Source organism: Corvus moneduloides, chromosome 14 (assembly GCF_009650955.1).
Source record: "Corvus moneduloides isolate bCorMon1 chromosome 14, bCorMon1.pri, whole genome shotgun sequence".
In the NCBI taxonomy this organism is placed as follows: domain Eukaryota; kingdom Metazoa; phylum Chordata; class Aves; order Passeriformes; family Corvidae; genus Corvus; species Corvus moneduloides.
The window spans coordinates 16,650,900-16,677,991 of NC_045489.1; the positions used below are offsets into that span (position 1 = coordinate 16,650,900).

At 41.2% G+C, this 27,092-nt stretch overlaps 2 protein-coding genes across 7 annotated transcripts in view; both read left to right on the forward strand.

The window, feature by feature from the left end:
- TAF1 (TATA-box binding protein associated factor 1) overlaps positions 1-2,899 on the forward strand; it is a 29,381-nt gene extending 26,482 nt beyond the window's left edge. For 3 of the 4 annotated variants that reach the window (XM_032123951.1, XM_032123952.1, XM_032123953.1), the window contains 3 exons: positions 171-321; positions 1,048-1,225; positions 2,244-2,580. In XM_032123951.1, the coding sequence (XP_031979842.1) occupies positions 171-321; positions 1,048-1,225; positions 2,244-2,460 (546 nt within the window). In that variant the 3' untranslated portion in view covers positions 2,461-2,580. Of the gene's footprint in view, positions 1-170; positions 322-1,047; positions 1,226-2,243 lie in introns of all 4 variants that reach the window. The other variant, XM_032123950.1, reaches the window with a different exon arrangement.
- A 1,068-nt stretch (positions 2,900-3,967) lies between these two features.
- OGT (O-linked N-acetylglucosamine (GlcNAc) transferase) lies at positions 3,968-27,009 on the forward strand. Of its 3 annotated transcripts, XR_004243017.1 has the most exons (23): positions 3,983-4,157; positions 7,756-7,936; positions 8,839-9,082; positions 10,637-10,705; positions 13,717-13,833; positions 15,164-15,243; positions 16,445-16,640; positions 16,867-17,007; positions 17,184-17,284; positions 17,474-17,627; positions 17,732-17,833; positions 18,066-18,245; positions 18,794-18,952; positions 20,027-20,116; positions 20,865-20,990; positions 21,350-21,520; positions 21,639-21,755; positions 21,835-22,002; positions 23,716-23,837; positions 23,991-24,143; positions 24,820-25,072; positions 25,268-25,391; positions 25,951-27,009. XR_004243017.1 is itself a non-coding variant. In XM_032123955.1 (22 exons), the coding sequence occupies exons 1-22, from the start codon at positions 4,121-4,123 to the stop codon at positions 26,123-26,125; spliced, it is 3,108 nt and encodes a 1,035-aa protein (XP_031979846.1). In that variant the 5' UTR covers positions 3,968-4,120; the 3' UTR covers positions 26,126-26,311. The 3 variants fall into 3 exon arrangements, 2 of the variants coding, with proteins under 2 accessions (XP_031979846.1, XP_031979845.1); XM_032123955.1 differs by lacking the exon at positions 23,716-23,837 and having other exon boundaries at positions 3,968-4,157; positions 7,786-7,936; positions 25,951-26,311; XM_032123954.1 differs by lacking the exon at positions 23,716-23,837 and having other exon boundaries at positions 3,987-4,157.
- The last annotated feature ends 83 nt before the right edge of the window (positions 27,010-27,092 follow it).

The window sequence follows — 27,092 nt, forward strand, 5'->3', positions numbered from 1 at the left end:
AGGGTTGTCTGCTGTGTCTGCTGCCCTGAGACAGACTCTGAAATGCAGTTTGGAAATGTTAGCACTGTGAAATGAGGGAATGCTTCAGTGTGGACAGGGTGGGAAATCTGTGATAGAAGTTGCAGCATGCTGCTGGATGGATCTTCACCATCCCTGTTTGTATGACCCAGGAAGTCGAAGATGCAGATGGTGACCTTGCTGATGAAGAAGAAGGATCAGCCCAGCAGCCCCAGGCCAGTGTCCTCTATGAAGACCTGCTTATGTCTGATGGAGAGGATGATGATGATGGGAGTGATGAAGAGGGAGATAATCCTTTCTCGTGTAAGTGTCCTTTTGTGGTTGTTCATTAACCCAGCTGATCTCATGCTTCCATCACAAAAACATGCAGTAGAGAACAAAGGGGCAAGATGAGGAAACTAGGTGAACACAAATGGAACTGAAAACAAAAGTGGAATAGGAATGCTGTAAGTACAGACACAAAAGAAAGCAGAGTTAAGAGAAGATCTTGTTGACTGTATTTCATAAAGTGAAACTGCAAATGGTTCTGAAAACACTGTGAGTATGATTTGGTATGCAGAGCCAGGAATAGGCAGTCTAGTATAAGCACAGCATTTATTTTGATATGATAAAGGGTTATCAATGTTAAATGTAAAATGTTAATGTCAAAACAATGTTATCAAGAACTGGAAGAGGTGTACAGAGGTTATTCAGACTGTGTCTAGGTTTTACTACAATGCAGAAAAACTCATAGTGGTATTTAGTGACTCCTGAAAATTATTAGGGGGAGAAGAAGGGCAATTTTTCAGAGTAGACAAGACATAAGGCCTTTTTGAGTAATGGTGGTAATGAGATTGCTTTGGAATGACATCAGAATCGGGCACTCAGCGGGTGGTATCACCTCCCAGATACCTTTTCTGCTGCCTTGTGGAGACACAACTTTGTAAACTTTCCTTACAGTCAATACTGCAGCCTTTAAACACAGACAGTGGGTATGTAAGTGACAGAACAAACGTGTCAATTTGTGACCAAACATTGGTTCATTCACAGCTATCCAGCTGAGTGAGAGTGGCAGTGACTCAGATGTGGAGCCCAATGCAGTGAGACCCAAACAACCTCATGTTCTTCAAGAGAACACACGGATGGGCATGGACAATGAAGAAAGCATGATGTCCTATGAAGGAGACGGTGGGGAGACATCTCATGTTATGGAGGACAGCAATATCAGGTAATTAGAGCTGAGAATCCTGTTAAAATCCCTTCTCTTAAAGATTTTTGAAGTGTTCATCATAAAAACCTGAAGAATATCTCACATTTTTCTTAAAGTTATCTTGTGACTGTTCTTACTGTTGCAACCATAATTACCATTTATTCTTACTGACAGAAATTTGGGGTTGCTGTTAAGATTTTCACTAATAAAAATATCAGTTAAATTAAAAAAAAAACCCACCCAGTTCTTTCTTTTAAGTTAGATTATTTCCTGTACATAGTGGGTTTTGATGGCAGGACAAATAAAGGTTTTTACAAGCTGTCTCAAACTACAAGATGTCTTTGAAGTTCAAAATTGATTTTGAAGATTAACTTTTTTTCCCCCTCTAAGAACAAGCATGTCCTGACTTGCAACTGCTTAGTTGAAGTCCAAAAGTATAGGAATATGATATTCTGTATTTTGGAAGGCATTCCATTATTAGAAAATTTAAAGTACAACACTATCAACTTTATTTTTTTGCATTCGAGAGAACAGCAACCTACTCTCCCTTCTCTGGACATTCTGTAGAGTATAAGTATTTGATTCTCCGTTCTTCTACTTGTGGAATTCAGTTCTTTAGTGCCATTATTGGTATTTGCCTAATAAATCACAGACATCAGAGCTGATAGGTTGTGCTGGCAGGCAATGGTCAGTCCAGCCCAGGACCTTGACAAGAGTCAGCAGGAAGTGCTAGAGAAGATGAGAATGGGCTGAAAACAGTCCTGCACTTTCTGTCAGCAGAGAAGGTGACAGAAGGTGTTGGAGCAATCTGTTTTTCCTGCCCTGAGTGTATCAGAGTGGGGTAGAGATAATGGAATTGTTTCATTGAAGAACTGGGTGTTTTAAAAATTTTATTTTAAAAACCTGGCCAGTGACAGAATTGAAGTGCACAGTGGTTCCTAGTGCTCACAGGACTTCAAGCCAATCCTTACAGCAGCTAAATACAGAATTGTTGGTATCAGCAGCTCATTTGAAATTACTCTCTTTTTTCTTCTAGTTATGGCAGCTACGAAGAACCAGACCCAAAGTCCAACACAAGAGACACGAGTTTCAGCAGCATTGGAGGGTATGAGATCTCAGAAGAGGAGGAGGAGGAAGAACAGCAGCGCTCTGGGCCAAGTGTGTTAAGTCAAGTCCATCTGTCTGAGGATGAGGAGGACAGCGAGGACTTTCACTCCATTGCAGGAGACAGTGACCTGGACTCAGATGAATGAACTCCCTTCCCTGAGATGATGGTCATCCTGGGCCACTCTTGGCTCTTGAACTTCTCTTGTCCCAGTTTGGCATAAGGAACTGTGTAGTGTGGACTGTGTTAACAAGATTTTTTTTTTTTTTTGATATAATATTTTAATTGATTATAAAACATGTTATATGAATGAGTAAATGGTGAAAAATGAGCTTTAGACAAGCATGTCCTGCTGAAGCCTTGGCTCGTTGTAGCCTGTACTGGCTCCAGAATCCCAATACAGTTTTGTATGGTTTGTTCTTCAGTCTTTATAGATATAAAGTAATTCCTCAGAAATACTGGCTTGTTTAGATACGTGCATGTCTGTCAGGAAAAAACACTTGCTCAGAATGAAATACTTGGTGTTGATAAACAACTGTAAGGCAATTTTCATTTCATAAAGGGGAACTTTTTCTCTGGGACCACAACTACAGTGTCTGATGTCTCACCCTTAAGTGGTTTTGGGAACTGCCTAATTATTACCAATACTTCAGAAACAGCTGCCCTCCTTTTTCTTTGAGTTGCAATTACTTCCAGAAACCAGAATTTGGTAATATGAGCCTTTAGGAAGGTGCACGATTCACCGGAGCCTGCTAATTTTCAGTGCCCCGGGGCAGCTTTGTGCAGACCCCGGGGTTCCGTATGGAGTCCTGGCGTGTGGCTGACGGAGCTCATGGAAATAGAGCAGGAATAGGGATACAGACGCCTGTGCTGCTGTTTCTCTGTACACCGGTGCGGCCGGAGCCCGGTGAATGAGTGCAGGTACAAGGTGAGCGCTGGTGCCCTGTGACTGAGCTCCGATGTCCCGGTGTTTGAGCTCCGCTGTGCCGGTGTTTGAGCTCCGCTGTGCCGGTGTTTGAGCTCCGCTGTGCCGGTGTTTGAGCTCCGCTCTCCCGGTGAGCTCCGATGTCCCAGTGTTTGAGCTCCGATGTCCCGGTGTGTGAGCTCCGCTCTCCCGGTGTTTGAGCCCCGATGTCCCGGTGTTTGAGCTCCGCTCTCCCGGTGAGCGCCGATGTCCCGGTGTTTGAGCTCCGCTCTCCCGGTGTTTGAGCTCCGCTCTCCCGGTGTTTGAGCCCCGATGTCCCAGTGTTTGAGCTCCTCTCTCCCGGTGTTTGAGCTCCTCTCTCCCGGTGTTTGAGCCCCGATGTCCCGGTGTTTGAGCTCCTCTCTCCCGGTGTTTGAGCCCCGATGTCCCGGTGTTTGAGCTCCTCTCTCCCGGTGTTTGAGCTCCGATGTCCCGGTGTTTGAGCTCCTCTCTCCCGGTGTTTGAGCCCCGATGTCCCGGTGTTTGAGCTCCGCTCTCCCGGTGAGCGCCGCTTCCGCGGGGCCACGTGCGGGAGTAGCGGGAGGTGGCGGCGCATGCGCAGTCCCGCCGCCTTTGGCGCAGCGCTGCGCGCGGAAGGATAACCTTGGAGCCGTAGGACGACGATTCCAGCGGGTCCCTCCGCCCGCCGTGCGACAGCGCTGCCCGGCGCCGCCCGGACTCTTTTCCGCGGGGATAGTTCCGGCCGCGGCCATTCGGTACTGCCGCCGCCGCCGCCATTTCGGGAGCGCCGCTTCAGCGCGCCGCGATCGCGGGCAGCTCGGCCCGGCCCGGCCCGAGCGCATCTTCTGCTGTCGCCGCCACAGACTCCCCGGCTCCTGTCCCGATGGCGACCTCCGTGGGGAACGTGGCGGACAGCACAGGTACCGTGCGCTGCGGCGCCCCCGGGGACGGGCTGGCCGGGGACAGTGGGGGCCGGGCCGAGCCCTCGCCCCCGGGGCTGCTCCCCGCTCTCCGGGCCCGCGCCCGGCGGAAGTTTCCAGAAGGAGCAGGGCGGGGGTGCCCCCGCCGCCTTTGTGGGGTCTGTGCGCCCCGGGCCCGAGCGCGGCCCTGGGTGCGCTCCGGTGGGCGCTGCCCGTGGGCAGCCCCCGGGCCGCTACCGGGGAGGCGCAGGAAGGTGTGAGTGCGGCGGGCTCGCTGCTATATTTATCAGACTATCAGGTGACTGCGTTAGAGGGCGAAGTAGGGTAAAAGCCTGACCCCAAATATGTGTTGGTTTGCCCTGAATCGCTCGCTGCACTTAGGACTTTTTTTTCAGCAGTCCGGTCGAATGGAAGGTGTCCCTTCCCATGGCCGTGGAATTGGAACGAGATTGTCTTTAAGGTCCCTTCCAACCCAAACCGATTGTGTGGCACAGCCGAGCACTAAAACGCTTTTCTGAACAGTCTGATAGCGTGTTGCATCACGGAAGATCCTGCCCTAAATCTAGTTTGCAGGTCCAGGACTTGAGGAATGGAGGAGAAATCTGACTTTTTGTAGAGTAAAAAAAAAAGAAGTGTTATGCTAACTGAAAGGATGAAAGGACAACGCAGCTTTATCCCCCAGATTTTGGGGGTTTCTATAACCAGAGGGGCAGGAAGAGCTGAAACGATGTCTGGGAAAAATAGAAGGAAAAAGAGGACTTTTGGAGAAAGATGGGATAGCAGTGCAGAGATAGGGATCTAAAGAGAAACTGTAGTGATGCTGCAGTACGGTGTTTCGTACCTTCTCAGCTAGAACTGTGTCTGGTCAGCGAGGCTGCAGCATCCCCTTGGATCCCTGGAGGTAAAAAGAGCCACGTGCACGCTGGGAGAGAGTCCTGTGCTCATCCAGCACCTCCCAGCTGGAGGTAACCACTGCTCCTGTCTGGACCTAGACTGATCTGAACGCAGGGTTGAGCGTGAGTGTATTGCAAGTGTTTAGGATGGTATTGGGCGAGTGGGGGAGGGAAATGGCCTTGGGCACGTTTCTGATGGTTCTGTGCAGCTTTTTGTTTTGCTTGTATTGTCTAGAAGCCTCAGGGAAGGTCATTGTCACAGCATGTACTAGACTTTTTCCAAGGTCATAATCAAAGCGTGCAGCACAAGTTAGCCTAGGTACAGAAATTCATTTATGCAAGACTGGATACGGGATTTTCCTGGCTGTGAGTCCTCACTGCAATTATTTTCTTTACACATTGATTTAGTGAGCATCCATCCATGGGCTATCTTACGGATATTTTGCACTGCATAACTTCCAGCCAACTTTGTATTAGAAGTTTTGCTCGTTCTGAACTTTGTGATGTGCCTGTCCACTTCCTGCTTTTCAGTGAGCTTTATCAGAATCATTTATAAAATAAATGCTTGGAGGTAGATGACTAGCAATTTTATACTGAGTTTGCCTTATCTCTGGGGACAAAGGGTGGGTTGTTTTGTAAACAGAGACACTTGATAAATGAAAGAAAATGTCAGTGTTTCTTCTTTTGTTGTTTTTGGTAGTAGTTCTCATTCCCACGTGTGAAATCTGCACCGCCTGCTCTCTTGCCCTGGAATTTGTAACTTCAGTTTGACTTCTTGCTTTAAATAGGCAAAATGTAGCATTTAGATCATGGCTGAAAGCCTACTTCCCAGCAGTCACAAGTATTGAAGTGTAAACTTTTGGGTTGTTTTGTTTCAGTGTGCTTTTTTGGTTTTTTTAGCTTTGAAATTTACTAAAACAGTTGAAATGCGTTTGCAGAGGAAATCCACTTCATGAGACATGCTCTTCCTCTGTCTGGTTTCTCTGTTTGTGCCATCAGCGGAACTTGAAAATGTGCTGACCGCCAGAAGGGCAAACCCTGTTAACAGAAGGGCCAAGTGAGGAGCACCACAATACTGGTGCTCCAGTATTACCATCAGCACCATTTATAAACGGTGTGGTTTTCAGCCACAGTTCAACATTCTCATGTTGAATAAAGGTTGTACCTTTTTATCTTTGCCAGTAGGTTTAACCAGATCCCGAAGTCCATTTTGCCCATAGTCAGGGTTTGAAAAACAGGAATCTAATCTGGATGAAGATACTTGGCTACTAATTTGGTAATTACCTGAAAATGAGTGGCTTTGGTAGTTCCAGTTTACTGTAAAACAGTTTATAGCACTGACAGAGACAATGTACTGTCTGGAAAAATTACTTTACTTAGAGCACTTGTAGTCTTACATTAAAACCTACTGGTACTAAAAACCCACATTTGAAAACAATTTAAATAACTTCCGTCAATCCCAATTTTGTAAAATCAGCACGAGGTAGTAAATCTGTACTTAATGTCTTTATGATTTTTTTTTTCATCACCTTTAAAGTTCTCACAAAAGCATGAGAGTCTCTGGACTTTTGTACTACCCCAGTACAAAAATGTAGGCTCAGCTGTTGAGGTGGTTTCTTCTGTTAGGAAAGGTTTATCTGTTTCATTTAAATTCAGAATTTTAAAACTCTGTGGGATAAGGTGGGAAGTGTTTAATGAATGGAATTAAGGGACTGCAGAGTACAGGAGGAAAGATGAGAGATACTTGAGGTAATCAAACCTTTTAATAGTAAGAGTCTTTGGTATAAAGGCATAATTTGAAGGCCAGCACTTCTTTCCAGGATGAATGGTTGTAGGTTTTTTCCAAGCTGCACTTGTTTATTAGTTTGTAAGAAATTTTACTTACTTTTCTTACTTCCAGTTGTTTTATGTAAAACAGGTGGTGTTTTATTTAAGTTTTTCGTTCTCCACAGTTGGGTATTAAATACTAAAACCATTTTGTCACTCCTGTTCCAGCTAAGCCTCCAGGAGCAGTAACTTCTTTCCTGTACCCTGTGTGTTTAATGGTTCCTCCTGTAGGCCAGTTGCATAATCTTTGAAGTGTGTGTTTGTCTCTCATCAGATATTGTTGTTCCAAGACCATTTTTTTTTTTCTGTGAAGGAATTTTGACTCCTCAAAGAAAATGTAGGAGTATGCAGGATTCAAGGAATGTTACCCATTGTGCTTTTTTTGCCTTTTTTTTAAGGGCTTTCACTGCTTGTACAGCAAAACTTTATTTTGTTCAAGTCCTTTGAAGTCTTTGTCTCCTGTCCTTCATTTCCCTATTAAATTATTGGAACTTTTTTTTAGCATAGCAAAGCGTAGGATTTTCAGTCATGGGGGAGGGTGAGGAGAGTCATTGTTCTGTTAGCAGCACTTCCACTGTTAGGAACCAAAATATATCATGACAGGAGTCTCAGAATAATGGAAAATGACTGACTTACAAATATTCACAGTCGTTACAGTCTGCATTTTTGTTACTATTAGCTGATGGAGTCAAGGACTGGTACAGATAAGATCTTAGAGTCCCAGCTGTCACCTGCTGTAGTGTTTCATACAATTTCAAACATTTTCATCCATTAGTTGTGTACATTTGTTTTCATTGTTTTGTTTTGTTTTGGTTTTGTTTTGTTCCCATCATCTAACTTTTTGTTTTCCCCCTTTAAATGTTTTGGTGATTCTCCAGAACCAACGAAACGTATGCTTTCCTTCCAAGGGTTAGCGGAGTTGGCTCATCGTGAGTATCAGGCAGGAGACTTTGAAGCAGCAGAGAGACACTGCATGCAGCTCTGGAGACAGGAGCCTGATAACACTGGTGTGCTTTTGTTACTGTCGTCCATTCACTTCCAGTGTCGCCGACTGGACAGGTAGGTTTCTTCCTTCTGGGATTTTGCTGGGGTAAGAGAAATACAAATTGGACTCATCAGCTTTACAACAAACAGGAGGCCTTGCCATTATTCTAATTATTATTTTAATATTGTGCCTATTAACATTGGAGCATCAGGCACATTGGTGTGTACTGGCAGGATTTACATGTGTAATGTTCATTCCACCTACAGTCCAAGGTGGTTTTGTTTTTTTTTTATTTAAAGTTACAAGACTGTTTCCTGCACAGCAGCATGTTTAGTTAAAGGAGTTTTCTGATCTGAAAGTTGTTTTTATGTTCTTTCTGCTTGCCTGTTCCTGATCTTGCTTTCTGTGCCTGTAGCATTTTGAACGTCACTTTTTCTAGCTGTAAATTCATGTTTGCTGGTGAAGGAAGTAAGAGCATTTGACTGAGATCTGTTTTATATAGTCTTCTGATTGAAGTTGTAGTAGTTCAGATAGGGGAAAATAAAATGGGTGAGGATACAACAGAATTTTACATGTAAGCCATGTCCTGCTTCTTGAAAAGAACATCAAGTGGAACATTGCTTGAAGTGTGCAGATGTTGGAAGAGGGATTCCTGTAGTGTTTTTTGCCAAGTGTGTTGCGCTCAGGTTTGGTGAGGCAACTTGAACCCTTCTGACTGTAAATGAGACCTGTCTTTCTTCAGTACAACCTAAAATGGGAACGAGGGAGATCAGAGTTTAAGGTGGGAGCATAAACATAAAAGACAGCTCTGTAAGTCCAGATTTATTGGCTGTATGTCTGGTTCACTTAAGCATGAATGTTCATTAGAGTAACTAGATAAACAGGCAAACACTGGGTGTTGAGGGTGAGTTTTTTTTTTTGTTTGGTTGTTTTTGGGCTGTGTTTTTTTATTTGCTAACTTGCCTGTTCTCTCCAGGTCTGCTCACTTCAGCACTTTGGCAATCAAACAGAATCCACTGTTGGCCGAAGCCTATTCCAATCTAGGCAATGTGTACAAGGAGCGTGGACAGCTGCAGGAAGCAATTGAACATTACAGACATGCACTGCGCCTCAAACCAGATTTCATTGATGGATATATAAATTTGGCTGCTGCACTCGTAGCTGCAGGTGATATGGAAGGAGCAGTACAGGCATATGTGTCTGCCCTTCAGTACAACCCTGTAAGTAATGCTTTATTTTATAAAAGTCCATTCTTTATTACTGCCCCAGGACACAAAAGTAGCAGCTTTCATAGAATGAATAAAAGATAACCCTTTCAACCTGTATGCTATAAACTTAATGAAGTAGTTATTACTATTTTTAAGGATCTTTGAAAGGCTTCTGTAACAAAAAGTTGTATATTGCAGTAAGGGCTGCTGGTTGTTTGCTTTTCTGTATATGTAACATACTTAACTGTTTAGATCAAAGAACAGCAAGGGTTTGTTTGGTTTTTTTTTTTCTGAGGGCAGAAGCTTCAGTGAATGACCTCGTATTTAGCTTTGTGTGCTTTAACGTAGTATTACAGTGAGAGAATCAGTGCTTAGATTTGAATGTGAGATCTTGAAAAATCACCAGGTATTACTTTATCATGAAGTTAGAAATTTCATGGTGCTGAGTGTTGCCTTGGTTAGAATTCTGCTGTAGACTGGGTTAGATTTCCACTGTGGACTGGTTTACAGAAGCATCAGTTTAGGTTTTATAGGCTGAAACTGACTGTCTATAAGTGACTCCTATAAGATTGATCGATCTGGTGTTTAGATTTTTGTCATATTGACTTTTTAGTAAACATTGCATCAGACTGCTGTCCTCTGTTTGTTTTGCATCATGCTCGTTAAATTTGTGTAGTATTGCTCAGCATGATGAAGGTATTTGCCTGCATCTTTGGTCAAACATTTTGATAAAAAATACTTAAAGTGCAGCATCAGTCCTGTGTGCATAAATCCTTTTTCTGTAGGAGAAGCAAAAGCAAACCCAGTCCAACAAGTGCCCAGAATCTTATTTCTCTGTGTTCTTCAGCCAGTGTGAACTTGGCTAACTTAATATGTGTCTTGGGGTGACTAGTGGATGCACTGGTTAGAATAATGTGAGATGGTGGGATTTTTTACAGGGGTTGAGTTTTGTTTAGGTTAGTAAATCCTTTCATTAGTGTTGACAAAATGTCTCCATTCTCTGTGGTCTTTACTGCTAGATAATGCAGTTGCAGACTGTGCTTTCATTTCAAACAAATTAAAGAACAAGAACGTGTGGTAAAGCTGTTGGAAATGGATGGATTAGTGGGCAAAACGGGGAGAAAAACTTCTTTAGGGATACAGGCAGCAAAATCACTTTATATATCTATTTAAAAGCCATAATGGCAATAGTGTATCTTAAGAGTACAGGTTTGGAGCAATGGTTTGGGAAAAAAAAAAAATGGGGCTTGAAATGCTTACACATGGCAAAAGGACTTAAGCTGCTGGAGGGCGTTTGTTTTCAGTTTTCTATTTCTGTATAATAGGAGTTGTATGAAATATTACTTCTTTTTAATTCTTTACAGTTGTTCATTACAGTACTAAATTTGGTCAGATTATCTGTTGTCTGTAATGCTAGGTCAAGAAAAATAATTTACATTTGTGATGTATCTACTAAGAATCTAAACTAAGCTTTAGAGGACTGGGTTATTCCCTTGCAAGTACTCTGTGAAGACCTGTGGAGCATTTGAAATCCTGAAGATGATGGTGTGATTTTGATTTTTTCAGGACTTGTACTGTGTTCGTAGTGACCTGGGGAACCTGCTCAAAGCCCTGGGTCGCTTGGAAGAAGCCAAGGTAGGTGTTGGGTAGAATACATGTAAACGTCAGTGTTTTGAAAACTTGAACTTTGCACCAAGTCTTCAAATCTGCGTTGATCTACAGACAGTCCGAGAAACTTCTGAAAACTGAAGGCACTGAAACACCCCAGAGTAGTTGCAGGGCAAGATATGGCATGTCCATGTTTAAAAAGTTGGTTTAAGTCAAGAAATGGAAAGTTACCGAGCCTTGCTGCTGAACTAGACTATCTGATACCATTCTGAAGTATTGGGCAGGGGCTCCATCATGCTTTCACCTGGAAATAAGTAACAATCCTTCAGATCTGAGGCTTGCCTGCTGGTGCCAAGCAGAGAGCCTGTGGTTAGCTCGAGATCCCTGTACGATGCAGGTGCTATTGAAAAGGCTGCTCTTCTAAAGTCCTTTGTGGCTTGTAAGTGGAGAAGAAACTTATCCAAATGTTACCTTGTAATACTGGCTTTTAAAGATTTTTATTCTTTTAACTTTTCCCTTCCCTTGATAGTGGAAGAAAGGCTAGTAAATAATAGCTGCAGTATGCGACACACACCACCCCCCCCACCCCCATCCCCCAATATCTTTTCATCATGTCTTCCCTCTCCCCTCCCCCAAAATAAAGAAATCGGAAGGACAAAGCTGGTTTGTTTGGTAAATGAACTGATCAAAAGAAAACTTGCTGTAGTGGAAAGGTGGCTTCTAGCAGTCTTGCGTTTCCTAAACTGAGAATTCGAAAGCCAAGATGAGTTTAAAATTCTTGGCACGTTAAAATTTGGATTGCAGAAAGAAATTGTCTTGTTACAAGCCACCTTACGCGTCCGCGCTGCAGGGGTGAGGAGTGTGGAGAAATCAGAACCACTCTGGACTCCACGGCTGTCGCTCCAAGCCCCACGCGCATGCTCAGAAGTGGAGTGTATGAACAGCGTAGCTGTCTGTTTGGCTGCAGCACCATCTGGGGAGGGTGGGCATCTTTATGGGGTAACGGGGACTGCAGGTTCAAAATTCAGTATTGTTTGATTTCTCATAACAACTTGGATGTGTGTACCACCCTAGGGCAGCCTGATTGATTTGGTCGGATCCAGGTTGAAAACATTGTATAGCGGCATTCGGAGTTAAACAGTCTTTGAGACACTTGGTTCTCAGCCCACCAAGCGGACAGCTAACATGAATTGCACTTCACTGCAGCTTTAGTGTGACTGGTATAGGCCAAGACACTGCGCCTGCCTTAGGTTGCTGACTTCTTTGTTTCAGAGCTCTGGAGACACCTAGTTTGAAAGTGTTATTCCGTTTTGTGAGAACTTAATAAACGAGGAAAAACATCTTGAGTAAATTGCAATGTGTTTCTTTGGTTATCAGTCCATTTGAAAGATCAAGCCAGCAGATTCCTTACAGTTTGAACTAAAATTTAATTTCTTTGTAGATATTTCAGAGCCTTTCTTCCAAAAAAAAAAAAAAGTCCCTGCTGTATGCAATTGCCCGATTAACCCTCTCCCTTCTGCATGTCTCCCTTGTTACAGACAGATTATCCTCATTCCCATGTGTTAAGACATATCCAAAAAAATGCAATTGCTTTGTTGAACTCTTACTAATGATCTTGTTTTATTTTCTCTCTTGTTTTTGGTTTTTCACCACTGATATTGTATTTAGAAGGTTTCAGGTGGGTGAAACCTCCTATTCCATGCGTAAGGTGCCTCGCTGAAGGGAGCTCGAGGCCTGGATCTAGGGCAGACACACACCTCCTCCTCCTCTTCCAGCAAGGAACGCACCGAAAAGTCACATGATGAGAAATATGGTAACGGGTTTGTAACTGCCACAGCAAAACCATTTGCCTCCATGCCTGAATCTTCTGTCTTGTGGCTTCAGAAACAGCTTAAAATATTTAATTACAAGCAAGTAATGTAAGAATATTTTATACTATTAGCCACAAATTCTTTCAAAGAAATAAAGTAAAAGTAAATTAAAATATTTTTTAAAGAAATAATTGGAGATAGTTAATAGTAAAAGCTTCTAACTCTTCTGGTTGTTCATTTTTTTCCTTTTTTCTTCTTTGTTTGGATTGCAGCGTTCTGCTCTTCTGATGATGCGCTGTGATCCTGCAGTAGCGCAAAGGCTGCGCAGCGGTAACGCGCATTGCGTGCGATTAAAGCCCCCGTGAACGGTTGACTCGATGATTAATCTCTGATCGGGCGACTGCCCGAGCTCCAGGCTGCAGCCTTTTGGATAAAATTGGGTTGTAATGCATTTACAGAGTCCAGACATCAAATTTAACATGCGAGTTTTGTGTGGGCCTGTCTGGTAGATTAATGATTCTGGTTGGCCGTTCACTGCACCTTGGGGCAATCACTAGAGCCAAGCAGTTCGCAGCGATAGCGTGGCGCCGTGCTGGGTAGGATGCGCAGCGATTTCTTGCGCTTGCATTACAGGGACCTAAACCTTCATGCAATCCTGTCATTTGAGGTTTTGAAGCTGCAGGAGAGGTTGAATTGTATTTGAAGAAACCAGCAAACAAGATACAGATGGGGTGTGTCATCTCATTTGCCAAGCACACTTAAAACTGAGGAATGGCTTCATCTTTTTCTGTAGCTTTTTTGGTTCGGGGTTTTTTTTTTTTTAAAGTAATTTCTATCTGATTTAGAATATTGGAAAATTTTGTTTCAGAGCGAAGTTGTTTTTTGCACGGTAATTTTTTGATTTTTACGCACTTGGAGGCGGCATATGTTTCTGGTAAACTACTTGAATTGTTTCTAAGATGATTTCTGTGGTGATTTGGTGTCTGAAGGAATGTTAAACTGTTACCAGCATAACTGAAAAATGGTGGGCTTGCACCTGGGTTTTGGTTTGCGCTGGCGCAGGATCAACAACAGTTTGCAGCGCATTAGTTTTGGCGCAAGCTAGCCTATACTGCAGGGTCACTTTTGGCTGGTTAGAGAAGGCATACTAACAATTATTTTTTCTCATTTTTTTCTTTTTACAAATATTCCCCTTCCCTTGTATCTCTCTTCTTTAACTATTCCAAGGCCTGTTACTTAAAAGCAATTGAGACTCAACCAAACTTTGCAGTGGCTTGGAGTAATCTTGGCTGTGTTTTCAATGCCCAGGGAGAAATTTGGCTTGCAATTCATCACTTTGAAAAGGTAACTACCTAAGGGAGTCAGCTTCACTGCTAGATTTGTATGTACATGCAGTTGTGTGCTTGCAGGTGATAGAAATATTTTGATAGTGGAGAACTTCGTATGATCCTCTTAGTTAACAGCTCATGTTAATTGTTTTTTTTAAACTTGCTGGTGTTTCAAACTGCCTGTATGCTGCTACAGTCAGACACTTAGAACTGCCCTAGGACTTGACACATGTCAAATATGAAAAAATTAATTAAATTTTTCTTCAGCCCTTTTTTGGACTAAATTTTTTAAAAATCTGATTAGATGATAATGTTTTGCATGTTTTATGTGTGAGAGAATCAACTTGGTCCTTAAAATCATTTTTCATTGTGACTTTTGTTTCAGGTATTACTGTCCTTTGAGTATCTGAGAAGAACAGTTTTAGGTGACACATTAATTCCTCTTCTCCAGGGTTATTTTTCACCACTGTACAGACTTCTCTAGATTAGTGTCATTAACTAGTTGTCTGATTCCTTCCAATTAGTTTCTAACTGGCACCGTAATTAATTTTGTACTCATTTCTAAAGTTGGATTTAAGATGTGGCAATAGTTTCTTTCTGAAATTCATAGCTTTAAATCTACAGAAAAAAGTCTAGCTGCTCAAGATTTTTTTTGGGGGGGGATCTGTGTCTAGTTCGTGATAGATGAAGTATTTTAATTTGGAATTAATAGTTCCCATGAGACTGTAAGACTGTGGGGCTTGTCAGATACTCACATGTAGCTTTGTACTGCAGCTTCTGTAACTTCATCAGTTTCTTAAGTGGTTTTTTACATTTTATTAGTTTTGAAGGGAGTGAAGACGTTCTAGTTAAATGGCTACTGAATTTTCCCTGCACATGTGATGTATTTGCTCTTTCCTTGTTCTTGTGCACAGTCTCTGTTTTTCTGCACTGGTAAAGTTTTAAAATTCTGTCTCACTTTGCAGTAGATAAAGGATACAGATAAGGTTTTTTAGGGTTTCTCCTCTTAAAAACGAGCTAAAGACAACATAGCATCAGTAGACAGGAGTGTGAAGTATGATCAGCCTAATGTGAAATAAATGCTTAGCACTTCATTCTGCAGTAGTTGCAACTGAATAGGTAAGCAGACAAATAAATTTGAAGGTAGTACGTGCTGTCATTTCTACAGATAAATAATTTTGCTCTGTGATTGGTTTATATAAGTTTTCCTTCATTACTAGGTTATTGATAAAGTCTTAAAAGCTTACAGATTATAGTTATCAAATTTCAAAAAAGCATCAACTCAGTTTCATAGATAATGTTTTTGTGTTAAATGCTCAAAACTTTTACTTCAAAAATATTTTCAGGCTGTAACACTTGACCCAAATTTTTTGGATGCTTACATCAATCTGGGAAATGTTCTGAAGGAGGCAAGGATATTTGACAGGTAAGCAGATAAATACTGTTGGTCTCTGTGGCTCGTCAGGTGTATCAAGGTACAGATTATGTTCCTTCTGTAAAGTCTATGGACAGGGGTAGCAAAGACTTCAGCTGTAAGGTGAGCAAGCAAGTGGCTTTGAAGTGCAGACAGACCAGGCTACTGGTCTGTTTAAATAAAAATAAAAAATTACAGTGAAATGTATTCTTTCATATTGCTTTCTTGTACAATGCACTGTCAAAAATGAGAGTTTCTGATGAAAATAGATTTGAAATTAAGGCTGGGGAGGGTGAAAATAAGATGCACGAGAAAGGCCTGAATACATGAATTCTCTGTTTTCATTATGTGATTCAGAACATAATTTGCAAGTGTGTCTCTTCTAAAATTTTCCTTCTGTGTGAGACAAACTAAAATGCTGGAATTCAGCTAAACATTTGATTGAATAGTCTGTTATTTGTGACATGTCCCCCTCATGTTATTGCCTTGGGTTGCAATAGTGCTGCTGTCTTGTTGAGCTAATGTGTTCTGAGACCTCTAATCTGATAAGTGAATCTTTTGTTTCTGGGAAAAGATCCAGGCTGTGTTGTTTATATGCAGTGTACCATATTGCATCTGTTAATTGGTTTATAATTTCTGGTAGCTGTGGTTTGTGGCCCCAAATTTAATAAAAACTTGCAAGGAACAGGTTAATTACCTGCATTGCACACAGTCTAAATGATTCAGTGATATCTAATTTGACCATGAATTAGTGGACCAGAGGCATGTTTTTTCATAATTTCAGATCTTGAATCACCTTTTAAACATTACTTACTATGTATATTGTTATGATTTTCCTAGAAACTGGATTTGAATACATCAGCCATTTGTATAGTGCTATAGGAGCACATAATTAAAGATTTCACTTTTGAACAAAGTGATGATTGAAGTCTTAAGTAAATCGTGATAGGTTACTGGAGAGAATAAAGACATAAGATAATACTGTTTATCTTGTTAAAATGGAATAATAAATTGGCAAAAAATGGAGTAAGGAAAAAAAGGTGTTTTTCCTAATAATGAAGAGTGTTTTTAAAAAGTAGCTGAAAGCTTTGCTTGTTTTCCAGCAGACCTAATACTGTTCACTAACCACTGTACCAAGCAAGGTAAGTAATTCCTGCTCTCTGGATGATTGTTTACCTTCCCTTTTTTTTTTTTCCTTTGTTTTTTTTTTCAGAGCTGTGGCAGCTTATCTGCGAGCCTTGAGTTTGAGCCCAAATCACGCAGTTGTGCACGGCAACCTTGCCTGTGTGTACTATGAGCAGGGCCTGATAGACCTGGCTATAGACACCTACAGGAGGGCCATTGAGCTCCAGCCCCACTTCCCTGATGCCTACTGCAACTTGGCCAATGCCTTGAAGGAGAAAGGCAGTGTAAGGAGCACTTCTTTCCTTCTTAGAATTACACTGAATGCTTTTTTAATAGACACCAGCAGTCACCACTTTTGTTAAGATGGATGTTAACCTCACTTACTTAAAAGGGAGAATAATTCCGGAAATCTCCATCTCGAACCTTTTAAAAGTGATTGTATAATGACTTCTCCTAAACAGTGCTTTTACAATAAATATTACTATATTAACAGTGTCCCTTTTTTTCAAGGTGGTAGAAGCAGAAGAATGCTACAACACAGCCCTTCGACTTTGTCCCACTCATGCAGATTCTCTCAACAATCTGGCAAACATCAAGCGGGAGCAGGGCAATATTGAGGAAGCTGTCCGTCTTTACCGGAAGGCTCTTGAGGTACAGTAGAGTGGGAGGGAGAGGTGGGTGGTTCGGGTTGGGAATTTCTAATAGGACCTAGGTTTTTTCCTCCTCTCTATAAAAAAAAGTAAGAAAATACAGTAATAAATGCACAAGTATTTGTGCTGTGGTCTGCTTGTGACATTTGAGACAGAGTCAGTTTCTTTTTCTTCCAGGTGTTTCCAGAGTTTGCTGCAGCGCATTCAAACTTAGCAAGTGTTCTGCAACAGCAGGGAAAGTTACAGGAAGCTCTGATGCATTACAAAGAGGCTATTAGGTAAATGGATACTCTCTGTAAGGGTCCCAGCCTTTCCTAACAGGAAGGTGCCTAGATTTGCACAGAAGGTGATTTAGTCATGTGTTTTAATTTGCATAGTTGCTCAAGTGGAAAAGTCCGGATTTGAGTGTGTCTTCTCGTTGGAGGAGGAGCTTTTCTTGTTCATGACATATTATCTTTATTTTTCAGAATCAGCCCCACATTTGCAGATGCTTATTCTAATATGGGAAACACTTTGAAGGAGATGCAGGATGTTCAAGGAGCTCTGCAGTGCTACACCCGTGCCATTCAGATAAACCCAGCTTTTGCTGATGCCCACAGCAATCTGGCCTCGATTCACAAGGTAGCACATGCAAATGATTCACTCTTATAAGAGTGTGGTGGGGCACTGTGAGTAGTTACCCTGAGGATATTTTTACCTGCTGACTCATTTCTGTGTCTTCACAGGATTCAGGGAATATACCAGAAGCTATTGCCTCTTACCGTACTGCTCTGAAACTGAAACCTGATTTCCCAGATGCCTATTGTAACTTGGCCCACTGTTTGCAGGTGAGGAAGATGAGGCTTTGATTGTAATTCTCAGGATTCCTATGTAGCAGATTACTAATTTAAATGTAAAGAGTTAGATTTAAATGAGAAGATAAGATTATACAGTCGTCAACAGTAATTACAGAAGTTCTCACTTCCATTTTTGGAAGAAACATTAATCTCAACCTGTGAAATAACTGATACAGGTTGAAGGAAGCTGTTGTCCTAATCTTTGTTTTTCCTTTTTTTTTAGATTGTCTGTGACTGGACAGACTATGATGAAAGAATGAAGAAGCTGGTTAGCATTGTAGCTGATCAGCTGGAGAAAAACAGACTGCCTTCTGTACACCCACATCATAGCATGCTGTATCCCCTTTCTCACAGTTTCAGGAAGGCAATTGCTGAGAGACATGGAAATCTCTGTTTGGACAAGGTAGGAAGTTCTATACAGGCCAGTTGTGATTGAAGTTCTTTGGGGCTTTGCCTGTTTCTGCTCAGAATCAAATACTCAGATTCTCCGTATTAGCCTTTGTAGGCTTTCTGAGTCACTGACATATAAAGAGATAGGATGTAATGTTCACAGTTGTTAGTGCTTCATGAGTTTTGAGACAGACTACTTGTGCAGGTTGCCAGTTATAAATGAAAATGTGCTGTCAGCTGGTGGCAGGGTCTGGTTAACTAATGGTGTCAGTATATTTAATGATCAGGGGTGGGATATTGAAGCTGTTAGAAAAACAGAAATGCAGTAGTGATGTCTGTATTTGTCTGAGAGCAGAGACATCACATCTTGTGACACAGTGTGTGGGCACTGCACTTGGCTGCAGTGGAATACGTAGAATGCAGGTTTGGAATAACATATGTCCATGACTGCTTGCTTGAATGTGGGATAAGGTTAATTGCGCAAACTCCTAGGAGGTTTTTGTCCCTTTTGTTTATATTTTAGTTCCTGAGTTTGTAAACACTCATGTGTTTTCTTGGCAGATTAATGTTCTTCACAAGCCACCATATGAGCACCCCAAGGATCTGAAGGCCAGTGAAGGTCGACTTCGTATTGGCTATGTGAGCTCTGACTTTGGAAACCATCCAACCTCACACCTAATGCAGTCAATTCCAGGCATGCATAACCCAGACAAATTTGAGGTAAAAATATAAATGGCATACTTAAAGCTTTAAATAAGGCTGTAAGTGGCACTTCTTCTTGGTGCAAGCAATTAAACAAGGAAAGAGCAAATCTTTGCTTCTTGGGTTTGTTTTTTTATGGGTTGAAGAGTTCTTCAGTCCGAGTCATCCTACTTTCCCAGGATGAAGTGTTGTTTTCAGATACACTTTCAGTTTCCTGACTGGGAGTGATGCCATGAAGATTTTTTGCCTTTTCTTTTATACCCCTGTTATACCTTTTTTACAACTTCTGCATTCTTAGTGCTTTTTGCCTACATTCTTGGACTTGTTTGTCAAGCTAAGAGACTAAACATTTTAGAAGCTTCGTAGCCAGGGATCAGTGTGCCCCAGACCCCAAGGTCCTCTCCAGAACACATTCTGTAAACCAAGATAGAACCATCCAGGAGAAGGCTCCTTGGGGAGGGGGGCTCACTCGAGCCTCTTATTGGGGAATCTTTGATAGATCTGCTAATTAGTAAGACCTGTAATGTTATACCAGATCTTTTGTGGGGTGTGCATTGTGATGCATATGACCTGGATGTGTGCACCTAAGGGTCCTTAAAATAAATACCAAGGTAAAATCCCTTTTCTCCTTCTAACCGTGTATGACTCTTGATTTTAAGACCAGGAAAAGGCATCAGGAGAACTAGTCACTGTTAAAAAGCTTCCCTGAGGCTTAGCTTGTCTGTTCAGCCTGATTGATAGTTATGATTCTCACTAATTACAAAGTCAAAGGTGACTTGTAGAAGGCATTCTTAGAGAATTTAATTCTTATGCAAATCTTCTGTTAAATTACTTTGCCTTGCACTCATGAGAACGTTGGATATATGTCTCTGCAGTATGCAGTGCCATACTCTGGCACCAGAAATAGGCCTGGTTCAAATGTGTCAAAAAATGGCCCAGTGCATTTTTTTTTGCTTCTTTCTCAGCTGGTAAATGCCACATAAATTAATATGGTTTGTGTGAAACTAGATGTAATTAAAAATTGCAATATTGCACAGTTATTTTATGGGGAAGTTGTCACAGATACTCAGTTTTTGGTGCCTCATATTCTAGGTATTCTGTTATGCCCTGAGTCCTGATGATGGGACAAACTTCCGTGTAAAAGTGATGGCTGAAGCAAATCATTTCATTGACTTATCTCAGGTGAGCTTGTTTTATGCTTTGACCTTTTAGCAAACCTAGATTTTTCTAAATGAAGAAGGAGGAGATGAGCCTGTAGTTTGAGATTCTTACTTAAAATCATTTCTTGAATTAGGTTGATGTTAGTCTTGAGAATTTTGAAATTTGTAGATGTATTGATGTTAGGCCTTACCTGGGATGTGGTGGTTATCTTGTGATCTCTGCTTACTAAAATGTAACATTATCATTATTTATTAACTCTCACATTAGATCCAAGATAAGTCATAATTAAATGTCATGGAGAAATCAAGATGTCACAACTGCAACATTTAGGCTTGCTTTAGGTTCAGTGTGAAAACTGACCAGGATTTCAGTATACACAGAAGTCAAGACAAAATCCTTGGGAGTAGTTAATTGTCTTATTCTTGATCTTCTGTTTGATTTTCTGTACTACCTTAGTTTGTGAATGTGCCACTTGACCCATGTGAGCTTTGATTACTAATTAGCCTTAGAGGAGTGGGTGTGGGGGAGGCTGTTCTGGTTTGTATAAACTCAGTTTCTAGCCTTTAGCTTTTGTTTTACTGCTACTGAAGTTAAGTGCTGCATTGAGGACTTAGACTTCTGTAAAACCAGGCATAACAAGATTTAAGTTTCACTTAAATTAAATTATGCAGTTGGCATCTGTCCGTTGTTACACTGATGACTAACCACATTTATTACTGGAGGACTGAAAACACAAAGAACTTGTATTTATGTATTTATTTATTCTTAGATACCATGTAATGGAAAAGCAGCAGACCGCATCCATCAGGACGGGATTCACATTCTCATTAATATGAATGGCTACACCAAGGGAGCCCGAAATGAATTGTTTGCCCTGAGACCAGCACCTATTCAGGTAACCAAGTCAGAAGGCTCTTAGTAAGCCAGAATCAATGTCAGAGTTTTTTGGGGGGATTTTTTGACTAAAGATTTTCTAAAATGCCTATGGAAAGAGAATGAGAGGACCATAATTAGAGTCAGTCTAGACTACAGGAGTTGTCTCAGGTCAGAGAAGCTGTAATCACTGGTTAGTGTTCTGGCTTAAAGCTGCACATAGTGGGGGAAATTTGCTTGAGACATCAATTTTAGAATATCTTTGAGCTGTTCACTGTCTTGGTAGTGAAAGTTTGTAGTTAGGGGTCGATCTTCAGCTGGTAAAGCAGAAGAGGGAACTTGAACCTGTATGTGGCAAAACCTTGCTTTCTTGTTTTTTAGGCAATGTGGCTAGGGTATCCTGGAACCAGTGGGGCATTGTTCATGGATTATATCATCACAGATAAAGAAACTTCCCCAGTTGAGGTGGCTGAGCAGTATTCAGAGAAATTAGCTTACATGCCAAACACTTTCTTTATCGGAGACCACGCCAACATGTTCCCCCATCTGAAGGTATGTTGGAAGAGGGGGCAAGAAAAGTAGGTGTTTTCCATAGGTGTCTTTATGAAATGGCACTTAGTATAGTATTGGTAAGTGATCTTGTAACTTCTTGAAATCTTTTTTTTTACAGAAAAAAGCAGTCATTGATTTCAAGTCCAATGGTCATATTTATGATAACAGGATTGTTTTGAATGGCATTGACTTGAAGGCATTCCTTGACAGCCTTCCTGATGTCAAGATTGTTAAGGTGAGAGCTGCTCTTGTCTGTGTACAGTCCTGGGAACTGAAGGTAGTACTCCCTCTGATGCCTGTGTGATTTATCTCAGATGAAGTGTCCCGACAGCTGTGACAATGCCGATGGCAACGCCGCCCTCAGCATGCCAGTCATCCCTATGAACACCATTGCAGAGGCTGTGATTGAGATGATTAATCGTGGACAAATTCAGATTACTATCAATGGATTCAACATCAGTAATGGATTAGCAACCACTCAGGTGAGGCACTTCAGGACACTGTTCTCTTGGGCTTTATGTTATATATGTATGTTTTAACATAACGAAGAAGAGCCTCCAAGCAAATGTGTTTTCTGTCATGTTGATTCATTTAGTTGTCATATTGAAGGAAGCTCATTGTAAGCCACAGATGTAATGGAAGGTGATCTTCCCCCCCCGCAAAGATAGAGGAATTGTATCTAGAAGTATCTAAAGTCCAAAGAAATTCATTCTTGTTGCATAAAGAAGATACTTGTTTGTTCTGAATTTGAAGGCAAGATTTCCTTACTGCCTGCAGCCTACTGAGATTTGTGACCTGTTATTCAGTGTCAGTTGTGTTTTTCTGTTGGAAAAAAAAATTGCTGAGTAATAGAATAGAGGCAAAGTTACTCCACTGTATTTCAACATTTATTCATCTCCTTACATCTTTCAGAATTATGCATTGTATTACCACCTCTCAGGGCTTAACAGTTCATGGGATTTTAGTGACAGTTACTGGTGGTGTTTAACTCTTCTTCCACTGCAGAACAGTTTTTCCCTTTCAGAAATGCCATATTCTGACATTGGCATAACTCATTATCTTGTGAGTTTTACTCAGTTTACAGTCCCTCAGGAACCTCTTTTACAGCATTTCGATATCTTTTATTGCCACTGCTCTCTTCATAATCTCATACCTTGTTTTATTTTGGAGTTCTTTTGTTCACAACTGAGACTTTTATTTGAGTTGGTAATAGTTTCTCTTAGTTTGGCCCGTAAGGCTGTTTTTTTTCTGAAGTTGTCATCTGAGAATCACAGAGAATTCTTGTCTTAACGCTCCACCACTGAGATGAAACACTCCTAAGATCTGTCTGTGCACTTCTAAAACAGGATTTCTGTCGTTCAGTGACACTAATATAGCACTTCTTTGTGCTGAGATCAGCTACTTTTGGGCATAGGTCAACAAGAACTGAGCATTGTGTTTTTTGAGGTCTCGGTGACCTAAATAAGTAGCATGTTTACCAACTTCTTTAGAGCTGTTGTGCATCTTCTAACAGTCAGTGACAGCGAGTTATTGTCATTCACATCAAGTGTGTCATCAGTGGCTGGCTGCAATGCCACTGTCTAAATTTTAAACCCATATGTATGTAAAAATACATATATAAGGAAGAAGGCTCTAAGTAGCTGTGTTGCTCTGTCTGTTTAGTTTTGATGCCATTATTGCATGTCATTATTAAAAAAAAAATTGAAAATCCTGCTTCCATTTTACTAATCCTCAGGACTCTTGCATGGTATCTTGATTATCCCAACTTCATCCTCTGCTGCTTTTTATTAGCATATTCTTATTCTTTGTGAATGCTTTAAGATTCTTTTTTTTTTTTAAAGTTCATAATTAACTCTTCTAATCTAATTTTTATTATTTTCATTATTTTCCTTGTCAACTGGTTCCTTACAGTCTTATCAGTTAAATCTGAGTCTGCATCTATTGATTATCTGTTCTGTGCTTACTGTATTCTTTCTCTCTTAAAAAAAAAAAAAAGCACACACAAAAAACCCACCCAAAAATAAACCACAAAATTCCAAACAAGCTAAACCCCATCTTTGCTTTCTAAATACCTTTTTATTCTGTCTTTCAGTTTTAATTTTATTTTTGGTCTCGAGGAAATTAAGTGACCTTAAGGAGGATAGGATTCCATGTGTAATGCCTCTTTATATGATTCTTCTTTCCAATTATTCCAGTTACTTGGAATTTCGGGGAGATATAGGAAGGGCATGAAAATGCCCAGTGTTTTTTGCCTTGGTGGTTGCAACATTGTGGCATCCACAAGCGTGTACACATACCAGTTAAATTCTTGCGGTGGGTAAGTAGACAATTTTGTTTTGTATCATAAAACCAAAGATACGCTTACAGTAATTTGTTATGCTAACAAATGTGTCTCAGGACATTTCCACAGGGCATAGTCTTGTTTCCTGCAGTTTCAGTGTTTCAGTAGCTTTTTTTTTTTCCCCTTTAGATTAACAACAAAGCAGCAACTGGTGAAGAAGTTCCACGGACTATAATTGTTACTACTCGTTCTCAGTACGGCTTACCAGAGGATGCTGTTGTGTACTGTAACTTCAACCAGCTGTATAAGATTGATCCTTCCACCTTGCAGATGTGGGCTAATGTGAGTATCTGTATCCAATAGGAAATCTAAGGTCAGACTTCTGGCATAGCTGTTCAGGTTAGCTAAAACTTCATGCAAGTTAAGTTTTAACTTCTCTGTGGAAAACGCTGACATTGAGCCGTTTGAATCCCTACAGTGTTCATGTGCAGGGCTTAGTGTTAGCAGAATATAGAGTGTTTTAGATGTGTTTCAGATGATACCTGTGCATCTAGCCAGTGAAAATTTGTGTTTTGGACAGCCTAAGTATGCTGGTTCTCCATTGTGAAATAATTCTGGCTTTCCTTAGTCTCTGCAATTGAGTTACAATTGGCCTTGGCAGTTGATAGATTGATACATCTGTATCAGGTTCCAGCTTACGGTGTATTGCTGAGAACTACTTGGGGGTAATTTTTTATATTCCATAGTATGGGCCTATAAACAAATGAGACCATTAATTTCAAGACTTACTGTCTTAAGAACTGCTCTGTGAAGTGTTGCTCAGAGTTGCTGTCTCTTTCAGTGGGTTAGAAATACAATCCTGGTGATCTCATTCATAATGATGATCTGTTGAATTTCTGCTCTATACCTCAAAGTACTGAATGATGATGGCTTCCACTTAGTATGTGGCAATTTCTTCTTCAGAAAAATAAATGTTCCTCTCTGGACTTTCTGTATTTGCTCTTTATTTTTGTTACAGATCCTAAAAAGAGTTCCCAACAGTGTGCTCTGGCTGCTACGTTTCCCAGCTGTAGGAGAGCCCAATATCCAGCAGTACGCACAGAACTTGGGTCTTGCCCAAAACCGAATCATCTTTTCACCTGTTGCCCCCAAAGAAGAGCATGTGAGGAGAGGGCAGTTGGCTGATGTTTGTCTGGACACTCCCCTTTGCAATGGGCACACAACTGGCATGGACGTGCTCTGGGCTGGAACGCCAATGGTCACTATGCCAGGTAATGCAGCAGGGAACCTACACTGGACACATGCGTTGGAATGTTAGTAATGTTTTAGTAACAGCAAACACATCAAACTTTGCTCCTTGTGGAGGCAGAAGGAAGGTAACTCCTAGTGTGTGATAAGTGTCTTGATAAACTCATTCCTGGTTGTTTTTGTTGGTTTTGATTTGCCTTTTATTTTCTTTTCTTCAGGCGAGACTCTTGCCTCACGAGTTGCTGCCTCACAGCTCACTTGCCTGGGTTGTCTTGAGCTGATTGCAAAAAGCAGACAGGAGTATGAGGATATTGCTGTGAAACTGGGAACTGACCTGGAATAGTAAGCAGACTTGGGACTCTGTGATGTGGGAACATCAAGAATGTAGAGTACTGTATTTGGGCACAGTGCTGAGACATCAGTAGTTTTAATCCTGCAGATAGTTTATATTTAAAATAGCTGGGCAGTCCTCTTCTAGAGGTGTCTTGTGTTGCAGTTAATTCAGCTTCTGCTTTTATGGTAACTTAGCAGCACTCCCAATTGAATGAAAATTCTGAAGAAACTGCTTATGTGCAGAAGTGCAATATAGTTCCCATTTTGTTCTTTTTTAAAGTGAAGATTAAGCAGTTTGTCACTTCAAGTTAAAATCATGCTGTGAAGTGTTACTGCACTACAGATAATGCAGCAAGTTAATGTTGCAGCTCTTCTGAATTGAAGTGGTCATACCGGTCTGTATGAGAAATGATGAGATAGAACAGGAATTTGGTGGAGGTGGGGGGCAGGTGTTTTTGAAACAGTTGTACAGGCAGTTCTGGGTTAGCTGAAAACAGCAGGTTTCAAAGGTAAACAGTATTATGTAGTGTTTGGAGTGTCTCATGACTGCTTTAACTCTCTTTTGTAGCCTGAAAAAAATCCGTGGCAAAGTCTGGAAGCAGAGAATATCCAGCCCTTTGTTCAACACGAAGCAGTACACGATGGACCTGGAGCGGCTGTACCTCCAGATGTGGGATCACTACGCTGCGGGCAACAAACCGGACCACATGATCAAACCAGTGGAGGCCAGCGAGTCTGCATGAAGAGAGACTGGGTGTGCCCACCAGGAACTCTCCAGGAACTGAGCCTCTCCAACACTTGTGCAGAGATGATGAGCTAAAAACTGTGCATTTCTACTTAATCTGCCTGGTACTCTGTGGCTGAAGTAATACATGATGGTGATTAAAGCACAGCCAGACCTATTTCTTGCATGATAGGGAAAGACTCAATAGAGCCTGGGATCCTTTTATTCCATGAGGAATTTGAATGGGATTGAGCCGTGTACATGTGAGCCTGTGTGTGTGAGTGACAAAGTGGTTGCTGGGGAAAGTTTGAACTGCCCAACCAATTTATGATATCATGAATTGATTTAATCTTCCTACAAACCTCTCTCCTTTTATGTGGATTGGGAATTGGAGCGTTTTAACATTTGATTTTGGGTACTCCTGTTGGTATATATGTGGTTCTCCCATGACAAGATTTCCAGCTAGCGAGTTGCTCCCTGTGTTAATTTCTAAACTGCGTGGACTGAAGGGGCATATGTGCTGGTGTAGTCTTTTTTTATAGGTTTTATAAACCACTTGAGCCTATATCAGCCTTTTAATGTTTGACCTCTGTTTTGGAGCTCTCTGTAATGTGTTGGTTAAGATAAGGACTTCTGGGGTTTTTTTGTTTTGTTTTGTTTTTTAAGCTTCTCCAATAACTCAGCTAATTGGCTTCATGATGGCAGCTCCTATTCTGTTGAAAAACCAAATTTGATTTGAAATTAATTCTCCCCACAAGTGTTTGAGGTAAACACAAACTGGTGCCAAATACAGATCTTTCAGGAATGATTGTTAATTATGTATAGGGATGCAGTCCTAGGTACTGTAGCAAAGACTTTAAAAAAAAAAAAAAATAAAGCTTTGGTTTGCCAGTTTGACTGATTTGACCGGTGTTTCACGTTTTGTCCTGCTGTCAGAAAGAAAAAAGCCTTGCTGTCCTTCCCTCTTCCTTTGCGTCACGTTTTGA

What these genes read in the sequence shown, in the direction of transcription:
- OGT (XM_032123954.1), top strand. Translation starts at nt 4,121, where the DNA reads ATGGCGACCTCCGTGGGGAACGTGGCGGACAGCACAG. An exon ending in GAACGTGGCGGACAGCACAG is followed by an intron (nt 4,158 to 7,755) that starts GTACCGTGCGCT and finishes GTGATTCTCCAG; the next exon opens with AACCAACGAAACGTATGCTT. An exon ending in CTGATGTCAAGATTGTTAAG is followed by an intron (nt 21,756 to 21,834) that starts GTGAGAGCTGCT and finishes GATTTATCTCAG; the next exon opens with ATGAAGTGTCCCGACAGCTG.